The following is a 26217-nucleotide window of genomic DNA, read 5'->3' on the forward strand; positions in this document are numbered from 1 at the left end:
GGTTTGATTCTCAGTATGATTGTTTTCTACATTATACACCATGAGTTTTTCATCACTATTTTTGACATACTAAACTATTACTTTTTTTATACTATACTATGAATTTTTAATAACTTTTTCGACATACTATACTATTACTTTTTGACAAACACAACACCATGACATTATTAATGTTTACTGTTCTGATTCACAGTGGCTCAGTTATAAACACTGCTCCAAATAGCACCAGATAGTAGGAGCTTATACTATGCTATGACTATTTATAACATATTATGCTATATTTTCATGACTTTTTTGACATACTATACTATGACTTTTTTCATCCCTTTTTTTTATATACTATGAATTTTTTCTACATACTATACTACGACTTTTTAATGTTTTTTTTTTACATATACAACATATACTATGACTATTTTATTACTTCTTTCAAAATACTATCCTATGGTATTTTTATCACTTTGTTTTTTTTCTTCTTCCATATCAAAGACAAGATCTCCCAAATAAAACTCGAGATCTCGCAAACAAAACTACGACTTTTTTTTATCACTTTTCTTATGTCTTTTTCATGAATTTTCCCCAATAACTAGTATGCTTGGACTATTTTATTTCATTACTTTTCCGATATACTTTACTTTGACTTTCATTTGACTCTTTGTTTAAAAGACAAAAAAGTGGATAAACATTCCACTTTTGTTTAATACTGTATTGGTATTATTCAACATTTCAATTAAATTCATACTAATTAAAACCATTCCCATTTTTCCAACCATTCTCAGTACTTCACCTTGTTCTTACGCAGTCATGGCAACAATCCAGTTTAACGTTTCTAGTTGTTGTTTTTTATACCTTTTTTGGGTTGTCTCTATCTTCTGCATATGTTTAGATTCAAAAACCATTCATATAACAAATATTATGCCTCTTTAAGACATGATAGCTCCTCTTCCACTTTTCCAGAAGAATGCACTGCATACCAGGTTTTTGTAGTTTTATCCACACAAGTTACTTATTAATACACTTGAAATGTCTTATGGGGCTCATTGTGAGGTCATTATATTGATCCCACATATTGTTTTGGATTTTCCTAGGTTTCTTTGAAGGGGGAATTAAAAGTCCTCCTCATTTAAAGTGCTCAGAAGTATAAAGATGTTTATGAACAACAACAAATGGCTTGATTACAGCTGGAAGGACTAGCTGTTGTTTTCCAACACCATGAAACTGCACTTTTCCCCAGATAGTAAATTACAACAATAGACAGTAACATGAACAATAACAGCAAATTCAATTCAATTGAATTCAATGTTATTCATAGTATCAAATCATGAACGAGTTAACGAGTTCTCTCAAGACATATTACAGATGGAGTAGTTCTAGACCACACTCTAAAATTTACAATAACAACATATCCAGTAATTACCCCAAGATCAAGCATTTAAAGTGACAGTGGTGAGTTAAACTCAATTTTAAGCAGAAACCTCAAGTGGTGAGGAAAACCTCCTTACAGGGAATAGGGATAAACCTCGGGAAGATCCAGGCTCTTGGTAGGCGGTGTCTGACGGTGCCGGTTGGAGGCTAGTACAGTGGCAGTCATAAGCTGCTTTCCAACCAGTTAGTTATCGGAACGTAGTTACAGGAATTGTCCAGTTCTACTAACTACTCTCCCCCAAAACCTTTTTTTTCCATTTGCATTCGCTCTGGCCAAGTGGGCTAACTGGTAGGAGGGGTAAGGGAGTTACGCAAGCACAGCAACGGTATTTAAAGCATTAAAATCAGAACGTGTCTGGGACATGGATGCACACAGATGGAAAGAGTGAGGAGAGAGGAGCTCAGTGTGTCAAAGAAAGTCCCCCGGCAGTCTAACTAACAGCATAACTAAGAGTTGGTCCAAGGCAAACCTGACGTTTCATGTTCGCTTATAGGAGTCATGTTAAGTTACAGCTGATGAAGACCCAACGTTACACCCACAAACCTCGGAAAGTTGAGTTCACTCATGGGCTGCCTTTTTGATGACAAAAGATGGATGTCACAACATTTTTCTTCTGCTGAACTTTCAAAAAACAGATCCTTGTTATATTGTCCCAGCACATAGTCACACAAGTATGACAATACAGCCAAAACAAATGTAGTTCCACTCAGAGTTCAGTAGGTGGTCCTTGATGTGGCTCAGGACACATGCCACACGTTTGAAATGTTATAATAGCAGCACCATAATACTCAAAATAAAAGTTACTTCAAAGACCATACTTTCATTGAAAGTACTTTTCAGTAAACCTCAGGTCATATACTTACAATCCATCTGCATTGCTCATGCCTTATCTAAAACTCTTCTTTTTTGAACATGCTAATAAGTATTGCCTTTTATGGCCATTCATTGCAGTTAGTAACAGAGAGCTTATTTAGATGGGCTTAATAATGCAGTTTGAGACACACACACACACACATGTCCCTAGTCTTTCAGCATAAGAGCCATAGAAAGTAACTGTATCCTTGCAGAAAGCTCAGGATGATGCTTGTTTTCCCCCAACAGCAACTGTATGTTAACAAAAAACAAGATTGTTCTTAATCTCAAATAAAAATGCTTATAGTTAAGCTGAGATTGTTGAGATTTGTATGTACACAATGTCAGGACTTAAGTTCAATTCAATTTTATTTATAGTATCAATTCATAACAAGAGTTATCTCAAGACACTTTACAGATAGACCACACTCCAGAATTTACAAGAACCCAACAGTTCTAGTAGTCTCCTCCAGAGCAAGCAACAGTGCGACAGTGGCGAGGAAAAACTTCCTTTTAGGCAGAAACCTCGGTCAGACCCAGGCTCTTGGTAGGCGGTGTCTGACGGGCCGGTTGGGGTTAGAATGAAGACTGGCAATAACAAAAATAGAAAAAATAGTAGTCTGTAGCAGTTCTTTGTAGTAGTTCATGGCATAGCAGGACGCTGTGCGGCATTACAAGGCACAGCAGGACGTAGCAGGGCACTGCAGTGTAGCAGTTGAACATGGTATAACAGAACATGGAGCGGGACCAAGGCGACAGATGCTACCCTGATTTTGGAGCCTCTCTGATCCAAGGGAACATTCTGGGGAAAAAAAAGTATGACAGTATCTATGTCTGACTAAATAACTTCCAGGACCTCTTACTTTCATTGATAGTACCTTTCAGTAAACTTCAGTTCATAAATTAAAAAAAAACGGCGTTTTCCATACCTTACTAGTTGTTTTTTTAACATGCTTGTGATTAATGCATTTCATCTTGCAACTTTTTCAATGCAATTTTGTTCAGCCCCCTTTTTTCAGGCAATGTATTTTACCTCTCAGCTCTTAGGGTGATGCTTTTTGGTTCTATGCAGTGGATGTGTCTGATAATAATCAAAAAACTATATAAAACTATTTCTTCTTTCAACCTTTTCAGTCAATTCATTTCCAGTTTTGATAGTAATAGTTTAGCTTTTCTAGCAATGTATTTCAGCTCTTACATATACTGCATACAGTATATACATATCTGAAATTCATTTTCTAGTTTTGAATTAACCCCTTGTCCCTATTAATTATATACTTGTAACTATTCCTCAACTTGGTGTGTAAAAGTAAACCATCTCGTTCCAATGCAGTTGTACTGTGTCGTGTGAATGGACTTTTTAAAGCAGAGTTGTTGGATGTAATGCATGCCGATTTGAATGCATGTCCAGTACAAACACAAACATTCACACAATGACACACAGGCAGACATGTGAAATAAGACATCATTGTGTTTCAGTGGATTCTTATACAATACAAACAAGACATAACTAACAGATATAACAACCATGAACAGAAACATGTAAGAGAGAGGGATTATTGTTATACAGTGGATAGTTAAATGCACTTAGCACTTCCCCACATAGACTCAGTCTGAAACATACAGTATATACACTCCAAATATATAAACAGATTGGTTGTCATTAACTTCAAACTTTACAGCTTGGTGTTGAAAAATAAAAGTTGCTTCTTATCAAGAATGACCTGTTACAGCTACATATGTACAGCTCTTTAAAAGTCAATAATGTAGTACATGTCTACTATAAAATACAATTCCACATCATTTGAAGTCTAAAACAAAAAACAATGAATAAAAATGGAATCTGGCCAAAACTTTGGTAACAGAATGGGCACAGCAAGAAGTTGGAAACATGTAATTGCATCACATTCACAGAGCTACCCAAAACTAAAACTAAAATGTTCATAGAAAGACAGAACTCACTAACACACTAGCAACACTGCTCTTATGGATTCAAATCAGTAAAATGGTACTACATTGTAATAAGCCACGATTAAGGGGGTTAGAGGTTGTAACGATTTATTAATAATATTTCATGCAATGCTTTATGGCTTACTTATAATCCATTAATAGGAACATTTGGATTGGCAGGTTATGAAAACCTTCTTTGGCAGGTGTTAATCCTCCTCCAATATGACACTTGTTTTGTCTCGTCTACAGTTTTGCAATTGCTAGTTGACAGTGGGAACAACTGGACTACAGTCGGCACAGCAGCAGTTCACGTGGACCAAACTTGTTTTTCATTGCTTGAACAGTTTTCTGAACTCTACACACTTATCCCATAGCTTTAACCACAACCTGCACAACACTGTGGATTTACAGCACTTTGTTCAAATGCTAACACACGGCTGTCAAAACTGTTAACCACGCATTCAAAACAGAAAGGATTTAAGCTCGGTGCACTTCAGACACTGCTGATTGCAATTTTGGCTGAAAGCCGAAGCAGGTGTCTTGTTTTAGACTTGATAGTGAATACAAACTGTGTATAGGGAAAGCTCAGATATTTTTGTGGGAAATAAAAAAACACCAAATAAGAATCAAACAGTTATACACCATACAGTGTACAGGTAAAAGAGCAAATATACCAATATGTCCAAGTAAGATGTCGGAGGTTACACACACAGCTATTGAAACATGAAAACACTACCTTTTACTACTGTAAAAGTATACACTTACTGTTTTTCCGAAAATAATGGGTGGTGGAAGCAACGCAAACACCACGTTCATTTGTATTTATTGAATAGCCAGGACATCCAATGCTATTTGTTATCAATTACCTTTAGTTTGTAACCTTTTTTCCAGTAATTACATAAATTACAACAGACAAAGTAAACTTATAATCACTATTTTCCTTATAGAAACTGTTGATTAGTGTGCAGTCACTTACATTATTCAAACTTTAAAGATTAAAGGTTTTTGAGAAACCGTATTATGAATATTTCCTCACAATTAATGATGCTGTTTTACAAAGGAAACCAAAGGGAATGGAAGGAAGCATCCATTAGCCCTGCTGGTCAGCCGCCCGTTGCTTCTGCCGGTAGTGGAAGAGGCTGGTAGTGTCAAGGTCACCTGCATGGTGAATAGCCTCTGCAAACAGCTTCACCACCTAATATACGCAGAAAAAAAACCATTAAGCTGAAGCATGTCAAGTGAAAGAGACAGACATATGTATGTAAATGTAAGTTTTTCCCCAGTCACTAGTAGTGTGACATTTGCTGACCTGATAATTAGTGATGAGGGGAACGCCGTGGTCCACAGCCATTCTTCGGATGAGGAAGTTATCCTTCAGCTGGCGAGTGTTGTTATTGGGCAGGTTGACCACCAGGTCAATATGACCCTCGCTGATGAGTCTATAAAAACAGTGTTGGAGACAACATAATTAGACACAAGTCATGTTGCACACTATGCAATATTTGTCATTATACAGTTGAATCAAACCTGTTATTAGAGTTTGTATTTTTGATCCCATTGAATATCAACCCTTAACTATGTGCCCCTTTGCAGCTGTTAGCCACTTTCAACGCATTGATTTGCTTCTGTAGTCCACACAGTTGTGCACCATTGGCTGATGCCCTTTTATAAAACTGTTAACTGATTCTGTCAAACCAGCTTAGACAAGCTGATTGTGTGCGACCTGCCCAGCAAAAAATAACAGCGAGCATAACAGCGGATTAAGAAAATCAGATATTTCACATAAATTTGTAAAAAAAAATAATAATTAAAATAATATAATTTGCCTCTTAAATATTTATATCATCTCTTTCTGTCGGTCTCTCAGTCTCTCACTCTCTTGCTCTCTCACTCTCTCACACACACACGCACACACACACACACAGACACAGACACACACACACACACACACACACACACACACACACACACACACACACACACAGAGTAAAGCCCTGGCTGTGATGTCTTTTTCATTTAAAGGCCTTTGACAAACAGCACAGAATTAGGGCTGAATTCTAAAAGAAAATATGAAGGACAGACAATGGTAACAACAAAGGTCATGTTCCTTTCTACAACGAGTTGGCCTCTATGCAACCTCGTACAGCTGATGCCTGCCAGCCCTGTGTGTATCTGTCTTTGTGTTGTTTTGGTCTAGAACTTTTAAATTCCCTTTACGTCCTCTTCTTCACAAGCTCATTCCCAAACATATGGTCCAGACGGTTTCATTATAGCATGATCACAACTTGTTTGTGGAATAATTACCTGAAAATGGCAGTCAGCCTGCTACAATTATTCTATGTTGCTAGAACAAAACTTTCTCTTCTTTTTACACCTGAACAATGACTGGAAGAAATGGAGTTAGCTTCACTTACAGTGCAATCAACTAAAATCTCAAGTTAAGCTAGTTTAAATGATGAAAAAAAGTACAAGGTAAATGTTTACTTTATTGGTGGCCATGTTCAAATGCAAACCAAGATGCTTCAGCTACTTTTCTCATTTCCACAAACTTGACTTGACATTTCTCTGAGAAGACTTTCCTCATCAATCCTATTCAAGCCCTAATTCTGGCTAATGCATTTTAGACATCCGCTACATCTTCTTTGTTCTCATCAGCATATTACAGAGATAATAAAAGGGGCTGTGTCCTTTAAAGCAGTATATCACGATGTTTTCAATTGTTAAACAACAGTGGGCACAACTGAAGACACATGTGCAAAACTCAAACTACAGTTTACAGTCACCTACAAAACACATTCAAAGCAACATAAGTCTTAACACACGTCTCAAAACAGGCTCAGTGCAGCCAAACACTATGAACAATCGTCTAGATTACACACATTGTCACTCAGAACACACTGGGTAAAACACTAGCATTTAAAAAATATTAACTTTCTCATCTTTACCGTTTGAATACTTTGAGTGACTTCACACTACTCAGTAGTTTCTTTAAAGAAAATATATAGATTCATAATATACCAATTTTTAAGTAAGGTAAACAAGAAGGAATGAAAATCATCAGATTGCTTCAATTAAAGTATTTTGTCTCTAGTAATTAATGGATTTACTGGAAAAGAAACTAAAAGGTAGATTACAGTAACAAAGAATAGTTTGACTAATTCTGCCTCTCTCCAGCATCATGCAGCTAGTTTTCTTCATCACACTGGATGTCTGCATCATCTCTAAAGACTAATGAATGTGTTTCCATTGCTTTCACCTCCATTACTTTCTGAAAAACAGTAAGATCGTATTTTTAACTAATTTAAAGATTTAGTGTTTTTCCTTACCTGGGCATATTGGAATGTTTGCTTGTTTACTTGTTTCTCTCAAACGTAAAACTGTTTTATTGTTATTTGGTGTTTGTATACAAAAAAAGCTTTTCAGAGCTTTCCCTATATAAATACGGTATATGTTCGGTAACAAGTAATAAACAAGACACCTGCTTAGGCTTTCAGCTAAAATTGCAATCAGCAGTGTTTGAGAGGCACCAGACTGAAATCTATTCTGTTTTGAATGTGTTCTTAACAGTTTTGACAGCTGTGTGTTAGCATTTGAACAAAGTGATTTAAGTCCACAGTGCTGTGCAGGTTGTGGTTAAGCCATGGCATATGTGTGTAGAGTTTTGAAAACAGTTTTCAAGCAATGAAAAAGGAGTTAGAGTTTGGTCCAAATGAACTGTGCAGACTGTAGTTAGAGTTTTGCACATGTGACTCCAGTTGTGCCCACGGTCGTCTAGCAATTGCACTAAACTGTAAGCACTGCCTCAGGAAGCCATAAGCATTGCTTAGCCTCAGAGTTTCACATTAGCTGGCTTTGTTTTCCATGTTTCCTTGAATGTGTCACACATTAAACATCCATTTAGTGTTCAAAAGTATTTCCCAACCTCTTAATACTGGGCAGACTGGTGTCTCCTCCCTTATCAGAGGGCCAGGCAACTGGAGTGGCAGGCACATCATTGGCCCACAGCCAGGCAGAAGTGGCTTCAGTAGCATAGAGCTAGAGGACAGAAATAAGGCAACAACACATAATAAACAGTATGTCATGAAAAATATTGAGGGGATTAATGTAAATAATTTTTTTAACTTTTCATAAAAAGGAAAAGCAAAAGAAGCAGGAAGCTCCATCAACAAGAATTAAAAATCCGATTTTCAATGAGACGTCATACAAGCTTTCCCCACTCACCTTGAATCCTTCCTCTTTCAGCTGATGTGCTGTAGCCAAGAAATTAGGTCGGAACGAATGCTGGATAGGAAGACAGCAGAAAGAAACAAAAAGCAGGATTAGAAATACAGAGGAAAGAAGTGTTTTTCATGTTGTTTTCTCTTTTTATCCAAAATGGTAGTAGGAATGTAGGAGAAAAAGTCCATCACTTACAGTTCACCTATTTAGTTTTAAATATCTCATCTCTTGGTCCCCTTTTCAAACCAGTAGTCATTTTGTGCAATGGTCAGACCTCTTTACTTGCAGTACATATATCTATTGAATTTTATCAACAGGTTCCTTAACAGAGAATGAACGATATGGTGTGTTATGGAGTAGATTTTTTTACATAGGATGCAAAGAAAGGAAAAAAAGAAAATACATTTTGTAATGCATTTATGTTGTTAGACATCAACTTCAAATGACCCACTTAATAAATTCCACAAAATCTACTGAAAGTGCTGAAAACTCCTGTTCCTGAGTTTTTGCTGCTATGCTTAAACTGGGTGCCCTCTAGCTAATTAAACAACATGCTTGCTAAAATGACTACGGTTTCACAAAACCCACAGGGATATGGTACGATATTCTTTGTATATTCTGCAGCCTACCTTACTATGTCTGTGTTACATGACACAAAGCATGTCAGTATGATGTATTCAGTGTGTGCTATGAGCGTAAATTAACTTCTGTCAAATGATGCGACCAATGAGTATTGCAGTAAATACCTGCATTAACAGATATGTTTGGGCATTTAGGGGCTGGGGCATAACAGGGCAGTTAAAACCAGTTGAAAAACATAACTGCCAACAAAAAGCTATTGAAAGTAGTAAGCCAAACAGCTGCCAATTTACAACTGTAGCATTTGTTTGGAGTTGTAAATGTGCTGCATTTATATAGCGCTTTTCTAGTCTTGACGACTACTCAAAGTGCTTTTACATCATACAGGAAACATTCACCATTCACACACATTCATACACTGTGGCCGAGGCTGCCGTACAAGGTGTCACCTGCTCATCAGATAAACACTCACACACATTCACACTCTGATGCGCAGCATCAGGGGCAACTCAGGGTTTCAGTGTCTTGCCCAAGGACACTTCGACATGGGACTGCAGGGCCAAGGATTGAACCACCAACCTTCCGATTGGCAGGCAACCAAGTTATATTTCTGGTTACCTAACAAATGCAAGTCTATGATTCACACGACGTTTAGCAGTTTTTTTGTTACTTCCTACAAGCTCTTTTGGGAAATATCTCTCTCTTTAGCTGCCAAATGTTCCACCAGCAAGTTTCTAACTTTGCCCATCTGCAGTTTGGTGCTGCCCAGTGAGCAGATCATTGTTGCTGCTGGAAATGAAGTTGGTGGTGAGACTAACCCCAAACAATTAGCTGACAGACAAAAAAAAAGCTATTTTGAGCTGAAGAGGCAAGCAGTCAAGCAATAATTCTTTGAGTTTCCCCCTTTCACATCATTGTTGGAATCTAATCCATTGTTAATATAAAAATATTGATGATTGCGTTCCAAAATTGCAAAATGTATGCAAAACTAATTTAATCTTTTCTCAAAAATACTGGAGGTAAATAACATCTGTGTGAAAAGTGTTGCAGCCTTGTTGGTGCATATGTGGCCCCAGGTATGTGGACCTGTTCCCCAAGAGCACCAATTATACAGCTAGTGTTGTGAGAGTTTTGTTAACGCTGCATTAGTCAAACTCGCAATTTGGCGATCTAGGGTGGCAGCACAACTTAATTACTCCAACCAATGTGATGTGGTGTCATTTAAAAGTACAGTGCTCTGCAGCTGAGGATTTTAAAATAAGGATTGAGAGGTTTCTGTAAATGGTTATTGCATTGGGTTGATGAGATCAACACTTCTGTTCAGCACTTAGCTAATTAAGTCATCTTTGTGAGATGTTTCTCATTACTCTGAGATCTTTTATAGTGAGGATTATTACTCGTTTGGATACTTATTGAGTTTTATGTTTGGGTAGTATCTCTTATTCATTGTGCCATAACACCATCACATTTACTCATCTGAGGGACCAGTTCTGCTCACTGATAGATATTTTAACACCTCTGGGTCATTCACACACAATGCCACTTGAGCACTGTTGTCTTTTAGTTGCATGACAGTTGCGTTGCATGATTTAAGGTATGATTAAGTGTGAAATAAACTAGGGAGTGCTAAGTTGGCATTGTAAGAAGCTGATTGCCTAAGAGATTTATACCACCTGTTCAGAAGGCCATTTGTATTTGGTGTCTTGTGGGCAGGAGCCCTCAAAAGGAAACAAGAGGCAAAGACTTCCACACAGCTATCATCTTACCTGAATCCCAATCAGGATGCCCTTCTGCGGTAGCTTAAAGCCTGTGGAGAGCATAGCCTTCAGGAAAGCTGAATAAATGTTTGGTCCAAAACAAGCTACCTGCAATCAAAAACAATAATTGAAACACATGTGAGTAACTAATGTGACAAAAAAGACTATGTATCAAAAATAAATATAGATATTTTTTACAGTCTATGGGTTATGTGCGTCTCAAAGGGGCTTACTTCTCCTGTGGAGGCCATCTCACAGCGAAGCACAGGGTCTGCATCCCTCAGCCGTGGCCAGGAGAACATGGGTGCCTGGAGGGAGAAGGGAGGGATTTGTTTCAACATACTATTTTTTCATGTAAATCTCCTTTTTTTAGCTGTAACCAGTAGTTACAAGTCACTGTCATTTGGTCAGTTGAATCCACTTACCAAAAAGGCCGTTCTAATGACAGTTAACCATTGACTATGACTGTTACTTAAATACACCTCCCTGTTAATTAACCATGATAAAAAAAGGAAACTTATAACTATTACGAAGATGGCAGTCAGTAGGGAATGATTTCCCACATAAATGGCATAAGGCCATTGGAATATTTTAAGGTATTTCAGGGCACTGCTTCCACCTAGAGTTGACAAATATATTGCAGACTATTTAAAAGTAAAAGGTGTACGGAGCCTGTGGCACTTGCATAATATGCTTTTGGCAATTAATGTCTGTTTAATAATGAATACAAAATAAAATACTATTTATATATTTTGTTTCATGCAAACCATAAATTTTGCTTCAACTATGAAATGTTAGGGGAACATCCTAGAAAAGAGGGAGAGGTATAGTAACACAGTTGAAGCGATTAGTGTTACAACTGGAGTAAAGGGAAAATCTGGAAAGAGTCTTCTCAAACTGTAGGCAATGGGTCTCTTTAACAGCCCGTTTGACATGCTGTCTCCACACTGAGAAGAAGTAGGTGGCCTGAGTGATAGAGCAACAGCCGGGTGAGCCAGAAGAGGAGAGGGGGTGTGGAGGAGAAAAGAGAATAGGAAAAAAGACAGTAAGGAGAGGAAGAGAAGGCTAAATGACAAGTGAAGAGGGTAAATGAGAAGACCTCAGAGAAGAAAAGATGGAATAAAAGGAGGGAACAAAATCAATTTATTAATGTTAAGACAGGAGAGATAAACTTAATAACTAAAGGACGATGAAAAGAATGAAATTGGGGAAGAGAATTGAATGGAGGGAAAGGAATTGATAAAATTATACTTTTAGGAGATGGGGAGGACAGAATCACTGAAAGGGAAGTGTAGGAACAAGAGTAGCAGACAGAAATTTCTCGTTATTGTATTACAGACAAATTAAGAATAGTGGGGCACCAAGTGGGAAGCCATTCTTACTTCTCCATTTAAAAGCAGACAACCCTCATTACCTTGAAGAGAGAGAGGTGGTGTTGTGTGGTTCATGCATATGTATACACACACACACACACACACACACACACACACACACACACACACACACACACACACACACACACACACACACACACACACACACACACACACACACACACACACACACACACACACACACACACACACACACACACACACACACACACACACACACACACACACGTAGAGGCAAGGGCCACTAGGGGAGAGTCATCCTTGAAGCAGGCTATCTAATCAGCTGAATGTAACGTTAGCATACTAATGTGAGAAGGGACGAAGAGAAGTGAATGCAGACAAGGAACCAGCATCGCTTATCATGGCTTTGTTCAAAGAGTCAGAGAGAGTGAAGTATGCATAGATAAAATGACAGAAAGAAACCAAGAAAGCAAATTAAATAGAAGAAGAGGAATAGGCCTACCTCCAGACGGGGAATAACAGTGAGAGAAAACTTTTAATAATGATAATAATGAAAGAGACACATAACTACAATAAAAAGAGCAACATTTGTAAAATACAGAAATTAATGTTCCACAAAGACATTTACTTGTGGGCCAAAACAGTGGATTTGTACCTTATTCCTATTCCTTTACCCACCATACCAACTGTAGAACCAAATACTGTATACAACACTTTAAGCTATTAAGCAAGTGAAAAACTAACCACTAACAACAGCCGTTAGAAAGACAGATTTAATTCGTCTGAAATGAAAAACCGTACACAAGCTTTCATGAACAGAATAATGAAAACCTCAGGGCCTCTGTTATAATGGTGTGTCTCTGGGACAGAATGCATGTGACTGTCACACAATAACCAAGGCTCTGTAACCACAGAATCCTACCAACACACACACACAAACCCTGCTTCCCCATCCCTCTATACCACACCAACCGCCCACTCACACACAGACAGAATTGTGAAGCTCCACAACATGAACAATATTATCTTTGGGTACCAGCTGAAGTAAATGAATAAAGTAAGACATTTCCAAATACCATTGTTGCTCACTATGGGCCTTGTTAGACGCTGAAATGGCACTTGTGTAAATGTCTTTATCTTTGCAGCTGAATGGAAAATTAACAGCTACATTTGTACTTACAGATTTGTGATAAACAATTTGCACATTTTTACTGAATCGGATATTTTGATATTCTAACAAAACAACTAGAAAGGCTAAGTCTTCTGAAAACTCACTTGGAATTGGAGAACTCAATGGTTGGTATTGTGGGGGTTTGGTAGAGCTTTCGTAGGTCATTACTGTGACATTGCTGGGTGACTACTGGTAGGTTTCTAGATGGTAAATGCTAGGTGTTTGATCGTGTTTCTGGTGTGAATTCCAGGATGAGCTGTGATTACTAGGTAGTTGCTAGGGGGCCTATGGTAAGTTCTTTTGGCATTGCTAAGGTGTTGCAAGTGGGTGCTAGGGTACATGGGGTTAGGGGACCAGACATCCCCAAAAAAATCACGACAGTCCCAAAATCCAAGCAGCCGTCTCAAATCCCAAATCCTGCCCTAACTGTCACGAACACGTCAGGCAAGCATAACACGTCAGGCTGGGTGCCAGCAAACCACATTACTAACAGCACAACTGTACAGACCAACACTTGGGTCAAATCCTTCTCTAAGTGGGAGGAGGACTCCATGTATAATAAAATAGCTGCTGCCGAGCAGATTTTTTATTTGTATTTTCGAGGTTAAATTCCTGAATAAAAATAATTAAATACCAAATAATTTTGGTTTGCTAAACTGGGTGACTTAACCATTAACATCCTCACTGTACAGTAGCTGTTTGAAAGTCAGACAAAAAGGATAAAACTTCAACCAATACCTTAAAAAGTTTAAAGGATGTCTTTTTCTAGAGTAATTGGGCTTAAAATGTATCTATTTCAGAAGTCACCATAATGTCTTGCATGCCACGCTCGAGGGGACAACATATGCAACACGTTGGAAGTTATTCTACTTTAGACAATAAGTGCGTACTGGGGACACCAAACCACTAAATCCATTTCCTCCTCCTCAAAAGTTTTCATGTTTTATGTTCCTATGAGTTTGTATATAGAGACAGAAATTAAACAATGGGGACTTGTTAGTGAAAAGAAAACAACATCAGAGAGAGAGAAAAAGACAGCAAGAGCAACAGGATGAGAGGAAATGAGACTGATAAATGAAGCTGGTCTCTCTGGATGGCAATGACTTGTGCCTTGTGATGATGATACAGTGTGGATACAGGCTGATGGCACACACTTCAGGCTACTAGGGCTGGATAATGGTTTCAGACATCACAGTGCGTTTACAGGTGTGGCTTGATGTTGGGGCAGCACTAACGTGTTACTCAGGAAGAAAGAAACTAGCACTACTTTTTTAAACAATTGTCATATATTGTGCCAAGGTTTCCAGCAAGGCCTGTATGTCAGGGGGTGTAAAGTCTGTATCATAGACTCCAAGTAAATTCTGGAAGTCTTTTAAGCCTCGCGTCTTGAGTATTCAGAGCTCTGATTATTATTCCTCACCACTGTGTAGAGTAGAAATTGAAAACTTTAGGTGGTGAGGAAGAGTGGGGGATTATACCTGCGTGATTGGCTCCAAACTACAGCCATTGTTACAGCAGCTCTGTTGTAATTAGAGGGAGAAATTACTTTGGAAAAAATAGCTTTGGAACAGCTGGCGACACGTAAACTCTCTCATACCCAATCTAAGAAGTAAGCCTCCCAGAAAGAACTTACGACTCCAACCCCCTCCCCATCACGCCTAGGTAGAGCAGTAATTGCTGTCTTTGTAATGTGATCCAATGGAAGCTGTACTAGCGGAACCGACAATATCTATTAAGATATCATACAGTACATGTAAGACCCTTTACATACGAAGTCATTATCCAACCATACATAATACATCAGGCTGTAAGAAGTTCGGAGACATGGTTATTAGGACTTGCAAGAAACATTTTAAAGTAGTTATTACCTTTAAACTCGCTATTGTTTTTGTGCTCATTAAATCTCTCAAATCTTTGAGAGAAAATTACTTTGAACTTTACCTTTGAAACATATTGTATATTATTAAAAATCCTTCGACACCACAAGATGTTTAATCCTAAAAGGTGAAAAGTAAAACCTGCTCGACAGGTAAGCCCAGCCATAAACGGGGAGCCAGTGTTACGTTCTACTAGTGCTGTTAAACGATTAAAATATTAATCGCGATTAATTGTGTTAATGTCATAGCTAACTTGCAATTAATTAACTGTCTCTTGATTTCTTTTGTCCCATTATTTTTTCTCATTGTAATGCTCTTATCAACATGAAATAGTGGCCTGGCTTGCTTTGGGAAAAAAAAAATTTAAATTAAAAACAACATAGGCATGTAGCCTACTGTAGGGTTCAATTTCACAATAACACTCTCACTTGGGAAATAATCTCTCACACAATGTAACACTGTCCGTCAATAAAAATGAGAAAAAAATACTTTGGCAAGGGGGGGGGAGAGATAATTCAGCTGCGTGTTTTGTCATCAAGTGGTATTTCAGACTGGACGTGCTGCGATGATCGCTCAGTTCACAACAACAAAACACACAGATCACTTTGGTCTTGTCTAAAAATGTAACTGTTATGGTTTTGTATTTTGTTCCTCCTTATTTGGTATTTTGGTTCTGTCTCGTCTCTTTGTGCTTGTGTCCTAGTTTCCTCCCCAGTCTTGAGTTATAGTTCCTGTCTCGTGTTGTCTTTCCCTTGAGTGTCTGTATGTTCTGTTTCCTGTTTCATTTTGATAGTCTTGTTTTCTGGGCTGTCTTGTCTTTAGTTTTACTTCCTGCGTTTTCCCGCTCCTGTGATTACCTGATGTTTTCCACCTGTTTCCCAGCCCTTTTGTCACCTGCTTCTCTTTATCTCGTTACCCAGTGTATTTAGTGTCTGTGCTCCCATTGTCTCTTGTCAGATTGTTTTGTGAGTTTGTGCATTCCAGATGGTGTGTTCCACGTTACCCTTCCTTGTGAGTCTTATCTGTGTCAGTGTTCCTGTTTTTTGGTTTCCTTATTCCTTGAAACTTTTTTTGGGGTTATTTGAGGTTTTGGACTTTTGTGCTTCTTTGGACTCCTTGTGTCTCGGCCACTTTGACTACTCATTCCACTGCCTGCTTGTCTTCTCTGCTTTTGTGTCCTGATTCCACTACATCATAACATTAACTTTCCATTCAGAATCTTCTTGGCATCCATTTTGGCGTCCTGCACTTGCCATCCACTCAAAATGTAACGTTACTACTCTTTGGCTGGCTCGCAAGCCCAAATAAGTGTGTGCAGCATGCCTGTTTTGAGGTGTTGTAATGTTACTAGTTGTTGCAACAGCATGTGTAAAAACCTACAAAATTTGCTAGGCCAAAAAAAACGTTAATCTAGTTTTTATATATTTAAAAAATGACGCTGTTAAAATGAGTTCAACGCGTTTAACTGACAGTACTAATTTCTACATTCCAGCCTTGTCTTTCGGGATGGAGCACAGGGCAAAGTTGGTTTTTAGACCTTACTTGTACACTGTGTGCCTGGGACAACACTAAAGAGGCATTTTACTTATGGAGGAATTGGATCTTGACAAATAGGTAAATAAACTAGAAGGCTAAATGATTTATTTAGGAATGTATAATTCACAAGCATTTACACACATAATTAAAGAGACAGTTTTTTTTTTTTTTCTGTATGTGAGGTTTTTCCAGACTTCAATATCGTTATGTTTGTGCTGTCAAGAAAAGCGGTAATGGGTCAACCTAAAAATGGTGGTTAGCCAAATGCCCCATGTATGTTTTGTACTCACATTAGGCTTTACCTGCCAATATGACTACCATGCTATAATGCAAAATATTACACAGTTCCTAATGTAAACACATCTTTAACAAAATCAAAACGTATTCCTTATTGACACCTGAAAGAAATCTCTGCTCTATAAAAAACATTGAAATAAAAGGAATAAAGATTGAAGTAAGCCAGTTACGCAGTTCTTTAAACAGTTATTTCAGTTTCTCTACTTACCTTGATGCCTACGTAGTTTACAGGGATGATAGGATTCTCCAGTGAGGGCAGGCTGGCCTCATCCAAAGGCTCTCCCACCATTACTTTTGTTGCCACACTGATAAAGTCCACACCGATTGTTTTTGATACAAAAGGGAAGGAGCGTGATGCCCGCAGATTACACTCTATCACCTAAAAGTGTACACAACACAAACAGTCATTTTCAAAAAGCAAAAAGACAATAAAAAATAAACACACCCAGTGTAGATTTGTAAATTTCCAAAGCACAAACATATTGTACCAGGGCTGTAGTACTCTAGTCCGCGCTCAAGACCGTTTTTCCATGGACTCGGACTTGTCTCGGCCACTGGTCTTGCAAAATATTGCATTTGATCTCGACCGAGTGCAGGTGTCTGTATTATGTTGATACAAATATTGGATGGAAAGTGAAACCCAAAATGATCGTCTTGATACCCATCATGTATCACGTAATGCATAAGATATTTTTTCTGTCCTGGACTCGGACTAGAACCTTTTTAGACTCAGTCTTGACTTGGACTCGACTAGTCCTAGTCTTGGACTTGTCTTGGACTCGACTAAAGTGGTCTTGACTACAGCCCTGTATTGTACAAACGGCCAGATTAAGTAGATGCACATTTCTTGTTTGGGTGTTGTAGCTGGAACTTCAAAACTGAAGGCAACAACATTGATCATAAAATCCATCCACCTTAGCAAATTACTGTGAACACAAGGTGATTTCATTTGCTGTATCCAGGTGTTAAAATGTCGATCTATCATTTAATCATGCCTCAAGAGTTATTTACCTACCATAACATCATTGCCTTTAACCAGAAATTGAGTGTTAAAGGGCCCCGAAATTTCAAATGCTTGCGCAATTTTCCGGGTGGAAATCTTAACCTGAGAGCAATAAAAAAAAGAACACACAGATACAATATTTGTAAGGCTGTCTTGACCAGTTTTTTCCCATAGTATCTCTAAACAGACAAATGGAGAGCATTTTTTTTGCATTATGTACTTTGTGGTTTAAATGCAAATAACATATAAGAGAAACTACTGGTTTGCCATGGAATATCAATCGGGTCAATAAAAACATGATAGTATAATTGATATGGTTCGAGTGTAAATGCTAAGGGTGAGTTAACTTACCTTTTCTAGCGCCCCCTGGCTAATAGTCTGGGTTGGTAGCATTAGAGTGGCATCTCCGGAGTGTACCCCCGCATCTTCCACATGCTCCGTTATGGCATGGACCAGCACCTGGACACAGACACACAGTGATTATGTCTCACTTAGCTTCTGATATGTTGGTTTCATTTATGAATTTATTTTTTTCTGTTTTTTTATGTGATTGGTTGACTGCAAAATTGAATTACCCTTTTAGGGATAAATAAAATAGTTTGAACTGAAATTAATAAGTGACAGAAATCCTTACTTCCATCCATACAATCCTCTACTTTCACATCATCCTGTCTCTGATGAACATTTTTCAGACTTAGAAGGCATTCAGTTTTTATATGTTATGTGTTTAACTACAGTATGTCACAGTGCAAAATATATATATGAAAACACAGTGTCAACATATAGTGAGCCAGTTCAAAAACAGTGAGTGTTGAGTCAAATTAAAAGTCTGCCCAGGACTATATGTGTTGACGGGCTACGTATGTAGGAAACAATGTATGCTGATGTGCAGTGTCAAAAGAATAACTTCCAACTCTTCAACCACGGGAAAGGAGATTTGTATCACCAAGGAACTCTGAGCGAGTGTGTGTGTCTGTAAATGAGCTGCCCGTGTCATTAGCTCATTTAAACTGCTGCTAACCACAGCATTCATTAGCACTCTTCAGATAGAGCCTGTAATTAATACATATTATCTCTGACTCACACACGGACTCACACACACACACACAAATAATGAGGCCGATTTGGTATTCAATGAATGGACAGCTTGTTAATGTGATACTGAAGATAAAGAAGGGACTGTATTCAGGGAAAGTAGAGAAAGAAAATCTACTATACAACTGGATTGCCCACGTTCTAACTAACACCCTTGAAATGACTCCCCCCCCCCACCCCCAAAGAATAGAAAACAGTCCGGGCGTTGAGGACAAGTACTTAGGTGGCTCTTTTGCCTGATGCAACTTATTATGCAAACAATTACACAGCTGTGTAAGTTTTCAAAACCAGCTTATGGTTAAGTGACTGTTGTTAATGTACAGGAATGATCCCTCTGAGAGATTCCATATTGCCTCAAGAGTAATGTTAAAATTAAATTTAGCAATTTACTTTTTCTGTATGCTCCCTACATGTGCCTTATCTATTTCTTCAGGCAATTTTCCTACATTTTCCCAGAATGTCTTTCAACACCCCACAGAAAAAGAGAACCAGAATTTGTGCATCTTTAAATTGAGGAATAATAAAATAAATGTTTGAAAATAAGTAAAATCAGATTACTTTTTTTGGAATAATTATTACTGTATAATATAGTTTCTTCACACCAAAAAGTGAAGAAGTCATTGAAATATCCAGAATCTATGAATATTCAAATATTGTTCATTTCACTACTGGACACAAGATGTCTCCTTCACTGAAAAATGTATGTCCACTGGAGGTTTCATGTTTCAACATCACATGTGGCATGTGTAAGTTACATTCTGGACCTTGATTGGCTGCCGTACTAGTGAATGTGTAAGTTGCATAATGAACATGATTGGCTGTCGCACTAGTTTGATGTCACAAAATCATGCTTGACATTCACTTGTTAAACTGAAGGCCTTTGTCATTTCCCAAATATGAAGCTCCTCAATCCTCAGGCTTGTGACCTCGAAATCAGTCTCAGTGTGCCATGTTGCAATTACCAAAATGCACATCGTGGAGCGAGGGCCTCTGAGGAGTTGTAATCGATGATACACTGATGTATCCTCTGCAGGAGTCTTTTAACCCGTGGCATGTAAACAAAGAGGCATGACAGAGCAAGAGGAGGAAAGAGAGAGAAAGGGGGAGAGAGTGATAATAGAGTAATATCTGTGGCCTCATGATTAATCTAACGTTACGGATTGAAACGGTTGGATCATATAAATGAACATGATCAATAGTGAAATAATAAACGATCAACAACATTGTTTTATTTACGTTGTCTAAAATGGGAACAACAGCTGCTGTCGGACAAACGGCTTTATTTCTAAGTGCGTCTAGATAGACTTTCTAGAAACAGCAACTTAACTTCATTAGGAGTTAGTTTAAAGTTTGGTTTAAAGTTTATAACAACAGTCAGTTTGACTGCTTAAATGTCCAACAAAATAGGGTGACATAACCGCGCATATGGAAACATTTACAAGCAGCCTCTCCTAATCATTAAAGTAAATTGTTATAGAAAACACTCAGGGCCTGTCCAGACGGGTCTCTTAATCAGAGAAAATAATGCATTCAAGTGTGTGAATTGGTGGAAGCTTACAGGCGGATTCATATTTAGAGCTGATCCACACATTAATAATAGTGTGTTTGTGTGTAGCCTATATAATATACTGTAACAAGGTGAGGAATCGAGGAGAGGAATTGGGGACTTAAAGGGCTTGAGATTGAAGATGAGCATGGGGGAACTTTACCCCTTCAACAGATGAATTTGAAAACCGCCATCTAGTGTCACACTCTGCACATATTTTATATACATACAATATATTATGCAGAAAACTTTCTGAATTTTACAACATTACAAACATTGTACCACATTGTTTTATTTTGGAATTTTCTAATAATTCTGTGGAACAAATGAAGGTGAACAATAGCATTGTATATTTTATAACAGAGCAACAGAGAGCCGAAGAAACTTCAAAGCCAAAGAAAATGACAAATCTGTGGCGCACATCAATCAGATATGGACAGTTTATTGAACAAGAATCATTTCAATATGGCCTAAACTGATCTTATCTAAAAAGAAAAATTAATTTAGTATCACCCCTTTTCTGCATTTTGGTTTTAATGTATTTCATTCTCCCAATCAGATCTGTCTGGGCTGTAATGACTTTTTGCCAAAGATGAATGAGATTACTTCCACTTTATTCATCTACTGGGTTCAATATCTCCATTTAAACTGACTAAATAATGCCAGGCTACAGAGATAGCAATGATACTGTTATAAATAAATAAAAAATATGGTCAAACAGGGTGTCAATATGAATAAAAAGCAGATACAAATAATGTTTTCCAGGCTGTTACACTGTGCAACATTATGAAACAATATGTAGAAGATAATTACTAACAAGTCCTATTCTAAATAATATCACACTCCCTTTTTATCTTCTGGCGCTTCAAGTAATTATTGCATGCAGAAAATAATCCGCCTGGTGCATGTTGCATATTTAACCTGCAAAGGCAATGCTTCTTCACATACACAGTGTGGCAACACAGTGGTATTAAGAAGAGTAAAGATAAAGCTCATAAAACTAGATAAAACTAGACAGAACATGTCAGTCATATCTCACCTTGCCACCTTTTGCCACAGCATCCACTTCTACCTCCCTGGCACCTCTGATGAACTTGGTGATAACCACTGGATGCTCCTGGAAGAAAAACGGCAGGATGGTTATTCTATCAATTATTTACCATGGAAAACCCCCCGCCTGAACGAGGTGGTTGCCTTTTGTGTGTATTGCAGTCTTTAAAATTGTATTTAATGAAGATTGTTATCTTGGCTCTGTGCTCTAACACAACGGATTTGAAATCTAGCAAAGACTCAAAGCTAACTTTTGAGTGTGCTCACTTGAATACAGAAAATACTTCTGCTCAGCTAAAGCAACCAATGAGTTTTTGTTTGCATCATCATTTTATCAGTTTAATGTTCTTGAATAGTCATGTCTGTTACCAGATCCCAATCCAACTCTGCCTGTGACTCACTTTCTCAAGTAAGGCTGGGCGATACGGAAAAAATTAAATATCACAATATTCTTGACTAAATACCTTGATGTCAATATTGCAACAATATTGTAGGATGACAATTGGTGCTTTAAAAAAATATTATTTACACAATGAGATTTTTCACAATCACCAGAAATGTGGATTTCATGACAAAGCAAAGGCACATAATAGAACAGCTAGAACATTCTGCTAAGCTCAGAAAACGACATCACTTTACTCTAATGCAGCCTTCAAAACCAGGAAAAGACAACCCTTAATATATTACGATTTTACGATATACAAAATTTAAGACAATATCTAGTGTCATATCATGATATCTATATAATGTCGTTCCATTGGCCAGCCCTATTCTCAACAATAGCCTGTAGGCAAAACAAACAAAAGTGAAGATGTTTGCAGTCCAACCAGGGCAAAGCATCTCCAGGGAAGTGCCTGCTGATGTGTATGGATCATAGACTTCAAACAATAAACTCTATTTATTGAAAACGAATTGAAACCAAATATTAACTATAATGTCTTTTTTTTCAATTGGTCAACTTACATTTGATGTCTTAAAATTAGGACTTTGTGTTAAAATTTTTACAATTCCTACACTGGAATTCCTACTCAATTCCTACACTGCTCACCCCTTAGATAAAAGCCAAAGGTCCTCACTTTACCTGATGGTCTATGTTCACTTTGAATCCAATGTGCTGAGATACACAGCCATCAAAAACAAAAATAATGTGTCACTATTCAAATACCTTAAAGACTTTGCTGTGTGCACAAGGTGTAGGAGTTAAATATAACAGAAGAGTATTGCATTATTGCTCTTATAAAACCTGTGAAACTACTATTAAATGGCTTGCTTTGTTGTTCTGAAGGTGTAACATGGACATATATGTGTGTATGACTTTAGTCCCAGGTAGGGGCAAGGTGCCTCAAAGCTACCAAGGGATTTAGTCAAAATAGAGATGCACACCCAATACTAGCCATCAGTGATGACAGCTGGTAGCCATGTCAGCCATGACAGCTGGTAGCACCAGTTAAGAGAATGCAATGCGGAAGTGTGTGTGTGTGTGTGTGTGTGTGTGTGTGTGTGTGTGTGTGTGTGTGTGTGTGTGTGTGTGTGTGTGTGTGTGTGTGTGTGTGTGTGTGTGTGTGTGTGTGTGTGTGTGTGAGCGAGAGAAAGAGAGAATGGGCACTTGTCCTAACATGATAATGCAATACAATTCAAGGCAAGGGAAAAATGAAAAGCCAAGGTGTGACTTACAGTATTGAGGCAATATTTCTCTCTCACATGTGCAGGCATACACACACAGAGTTAACAGTGATCTCACCTGGGACACCTGAGTTGCCTCCCCCAAGAAGCGTTTCATCTCCTCTTCTCCATAAACAACGTTCATCGCAGAGCCACTGGTGAGATGCAAGCAGAAGAAGGAGAGAGAGAAAAGAGAGTGAGGGAGAGAACGCACAAGGCCACAGGAGAGGAAGAGAAGCAGGCAAAGACTAGAACATACAAGCTTCAAATGATCGTTAAAAACACTCATTATCTCTCCATTGCATCACTATTACCATCGGGAATAAGGTCTAGAAACAGTCAAAATAAGGAGCGAGAGAGAGAAGAACAGCTATTTAGGTCGAAAAGCACTCCAGGCTCTTGAAAACGAGTTCAGAGCTTAGTCATTAAAAAACAACAGATTTAGGCTGGTTTTGATGTGGTGGTTGTTATTTTTGATTCTAGACTTCAAAAGGAGGGGTTGAGAGAAACAGGACAGAGAAAAGCCAAATGCTTGGGTCAGATTTTTATTGCTTAGCTATCTGTTGCTCAGAGGCAGACATATGTCCAACCCCAAAATAAATACTGACGCTTCATTTGTGATTCATATGCATTTACATTCAGGTGTATATCCTTGACTTGGATGCCACCTAGTTTCTGCATGCCTGTTCTGTGAATTGTTGAACAGTTCAAATGAATTCAATCCTTTAAAAGAAATGTCTTTAATACTATTCCACATATGCACTGTTGCTTGCTCTGGAGGAGACTACTAGAACCGTTGGGTCCTTGTAAATTCTGGAGTGTGGTCTATCTGTATAGTGTCTTGAGATAACTCTTGTTATGAATTGATACTATAAATAAAATTGAATTGAATTGAATATGATGTTATGAAGAGTAAAAAAATGTTTATGTTGTTTATTATTAATGTTTTTTTTTCTTGCCTAAAAACAGTCAAAATTATATTTTTATACCAGTGGGCGACAAAAAGTCATGACTTTAGCTATCACCTGAGTGAAGAGTGGGAGTGGCATTGTTATTTAAAGGAAGACTGACCACCTTTTCCCTCTTCACGGAGGAGATGGTGTATTCGCTGTTCGGCTTTCAAGACAGACGCTCCGAACCCACTGGCAACTTCTGCACTCGGTAAGATTGATTTTGATTGATTTTCTGTACTCGCTTCCCTCTCCTGCGATTGTCTGTTTCGCTTTTGCTGAGCGCTTTCGCTGTGCTGAGTAACGGTGACAACCTTAACTGGTAACATGTACCACAAATACTAACGTGAGCATGTTCGCTTTGTGTTAATAATTACTGAAACTCTAATCACCAGTGTAACATATTGGCGCCTGCTTCTCAGGACGGGGTGCAGTGTGACAAACAGCTCAGGGCCTGTGGTCTGCTCATGAGAGCCTCGAACACATTAATGTTCTGGAGCTACGGGCTGTGCACCTGGCTCTGCAGCATTTCTTGCCCTTACCTGAGGGGAAGGCACGTGTTTGTAAGGTCGGAAACCTCGACAGTCTTTCAAATAAACCACCAGGGGGGCACCAGATCCGCACAGTTACTGCAGGTGTCCCAGGCTCTTTTAATATGGGCAGCCCCCTGCCTGACCAGCCTGCGGGCAACATTTTTACCAGCAGGGCGGAACCAGGTCGCGGACTTCCTCTCTCATCAAGAGTCTAGACCGGGGGAGTGGTGGCTTCATCCAGATGTCGTACACAGAATCTGAGGTCTCTTCAGCAGGGCGAAGATAGATCTTTTTGCCTCCGTAATGTTGACCCTTTGCCTCCTATGTTTTTCTTTGATGTAGCCCTCTCGGCCAGGATGCTCTGGCTCATGTGTGGCCAGAGGGCCTTCAATATGCCTTTCAACAGTTTCCTCTGATCTTGCAAATGCTCATCACAGTGCTTCTTTAGGTAGCCCTCTTCTGGCTAGCCAGGACTTGGTTCTCCCTGCTTCACAGACTCTGCTGCTTGGCGCCCTGGCACCTCTTTGGCAGAAAGCACCTCCTGTCTCAGCTGGGAGGTCGGATTTGACATCCTAGAGCTTTCAGTTAAACGCGTTATTAAAAGGCGTTAACGCAAACCCATTACAACAACGTCAATTTTTGTATCGCCTAGCAAACTGTAGTTTTTTTCACATGCTGTTGCAACAACTAGTGACGTTAAAAAAACTACAACACCACACCGGATCTAGCCAGACCGGAAACAAAACAACTGGCACGGGGCACACACTTGTTTGAGCTTGCGAGCCGGCCAAAGAGTAGTAGGCTAACATTACGTCTTGTGTGGATGGCGAGCATGTGACGCCGAAATGATTGCCAATAAGATTCTGAATGGAAAGTTTACTTTTAACTCTTGTGTTGTCTTCCCGTCAAAATTGAAAATCAACACTTTTGTTGATGCTTTTTATTGATGTTTTAACAATTTCTTACGTTTTTGTCCCTTTTGTCAACACTTTTGACTCTTTTTGACGTTTTCAACACTACGTAACACTAACTTATTAACTTTAGCTTTACAGTTATTTTTGGAATTTATGGTTAATAAACCTAATTTATAGGAAACGATACCTAATGTTTCAGTTAGAAAAGCAGAAATTAGGAATTATTTTGACTAAAATTAAAGGAATGTATGCTGATGGACAATCCCAGCTTGGAATATGTCAACTTTTACTCAATACTGTTTCAAAATCGCTTCAATTTTTCAAATGGTATAACATTGAAAAAGACACCCCAAAATGATTTAAAGTAGAGATTTGTACTTGCCAAAGAGTGTTGTGTGCAATCAATCACTGTATATATATATATAATATATATATATATAATATAT

At 38.3% G+C, this 26217-nt stretch overlaps 1 protein-coding gene across 1 annotated transcript in view; it reads right to left on the bottom strand.

The window, feature by feature from the left end:
* The window catches only part of cps1 (carbamoyl-phosphate synthase 1, mitochondrial), a 75628-nt gene that overhangs the window by 5228 nt on the left and 44183 nt on the right, over positions 1–26217 (bottom strand). The window contains exons 28-39 of the mRNA XM_034885471.1: positions 23454–23529; positions 21702–21779; positions 18373–18480; positions 18034–18123; positions 17227–17397; positions 11016–11090; positions 10792–10890; positions 8450–8509; positions 8151–8263; positions 5538–5667; positions 5231–5423; positions 1798–1807 (exon numbers count right to left, since the gene is read on the bottom strand). Of these exons, the coding sequence (XP_034741362.1) occupies positions 5319–5423; positions 5538–5667; positions 8151–8263; positions 8450–8509; positions 10792–10890; positions 11016–11090; positions 17227–17397; positions 18034–18123; positions 18373–18480; positions 21702–21779; positions 23454–23529 (1105 nt within the window). The 3' untranslated portion in view covers positions 1798–1807; positions 5231–5318. The remainder of the gene's footprint in view (positions 1–1797; positions 1808–5230; positions 5424–5537; positions 5668–8150; positions 8264–8449; positions 8510–10791; positions 10891–11015; positions 11091–17226; positions 17398–18033; positions 18124–18372; positions 18481–21701; positions 21780–23453; positions 23530–26217) is intronic.

Source organism: Etheostoma cragini, chromosome 11 (genome assembly GCF_013103735.1).
Source record: "Etheostoma cragini isolate CJK2018 chromosome 11, CSU_Ecrag_1.0, whole genome shotgun sequence".
In the NCBI taxonomy this organism is placed as follows: domain Eukaryota; kingdom Metazoa; phylum Chordata; class Actinopteri; order Perciformes; family Percidae; genus Etheostoma; species Etheostoma cragini.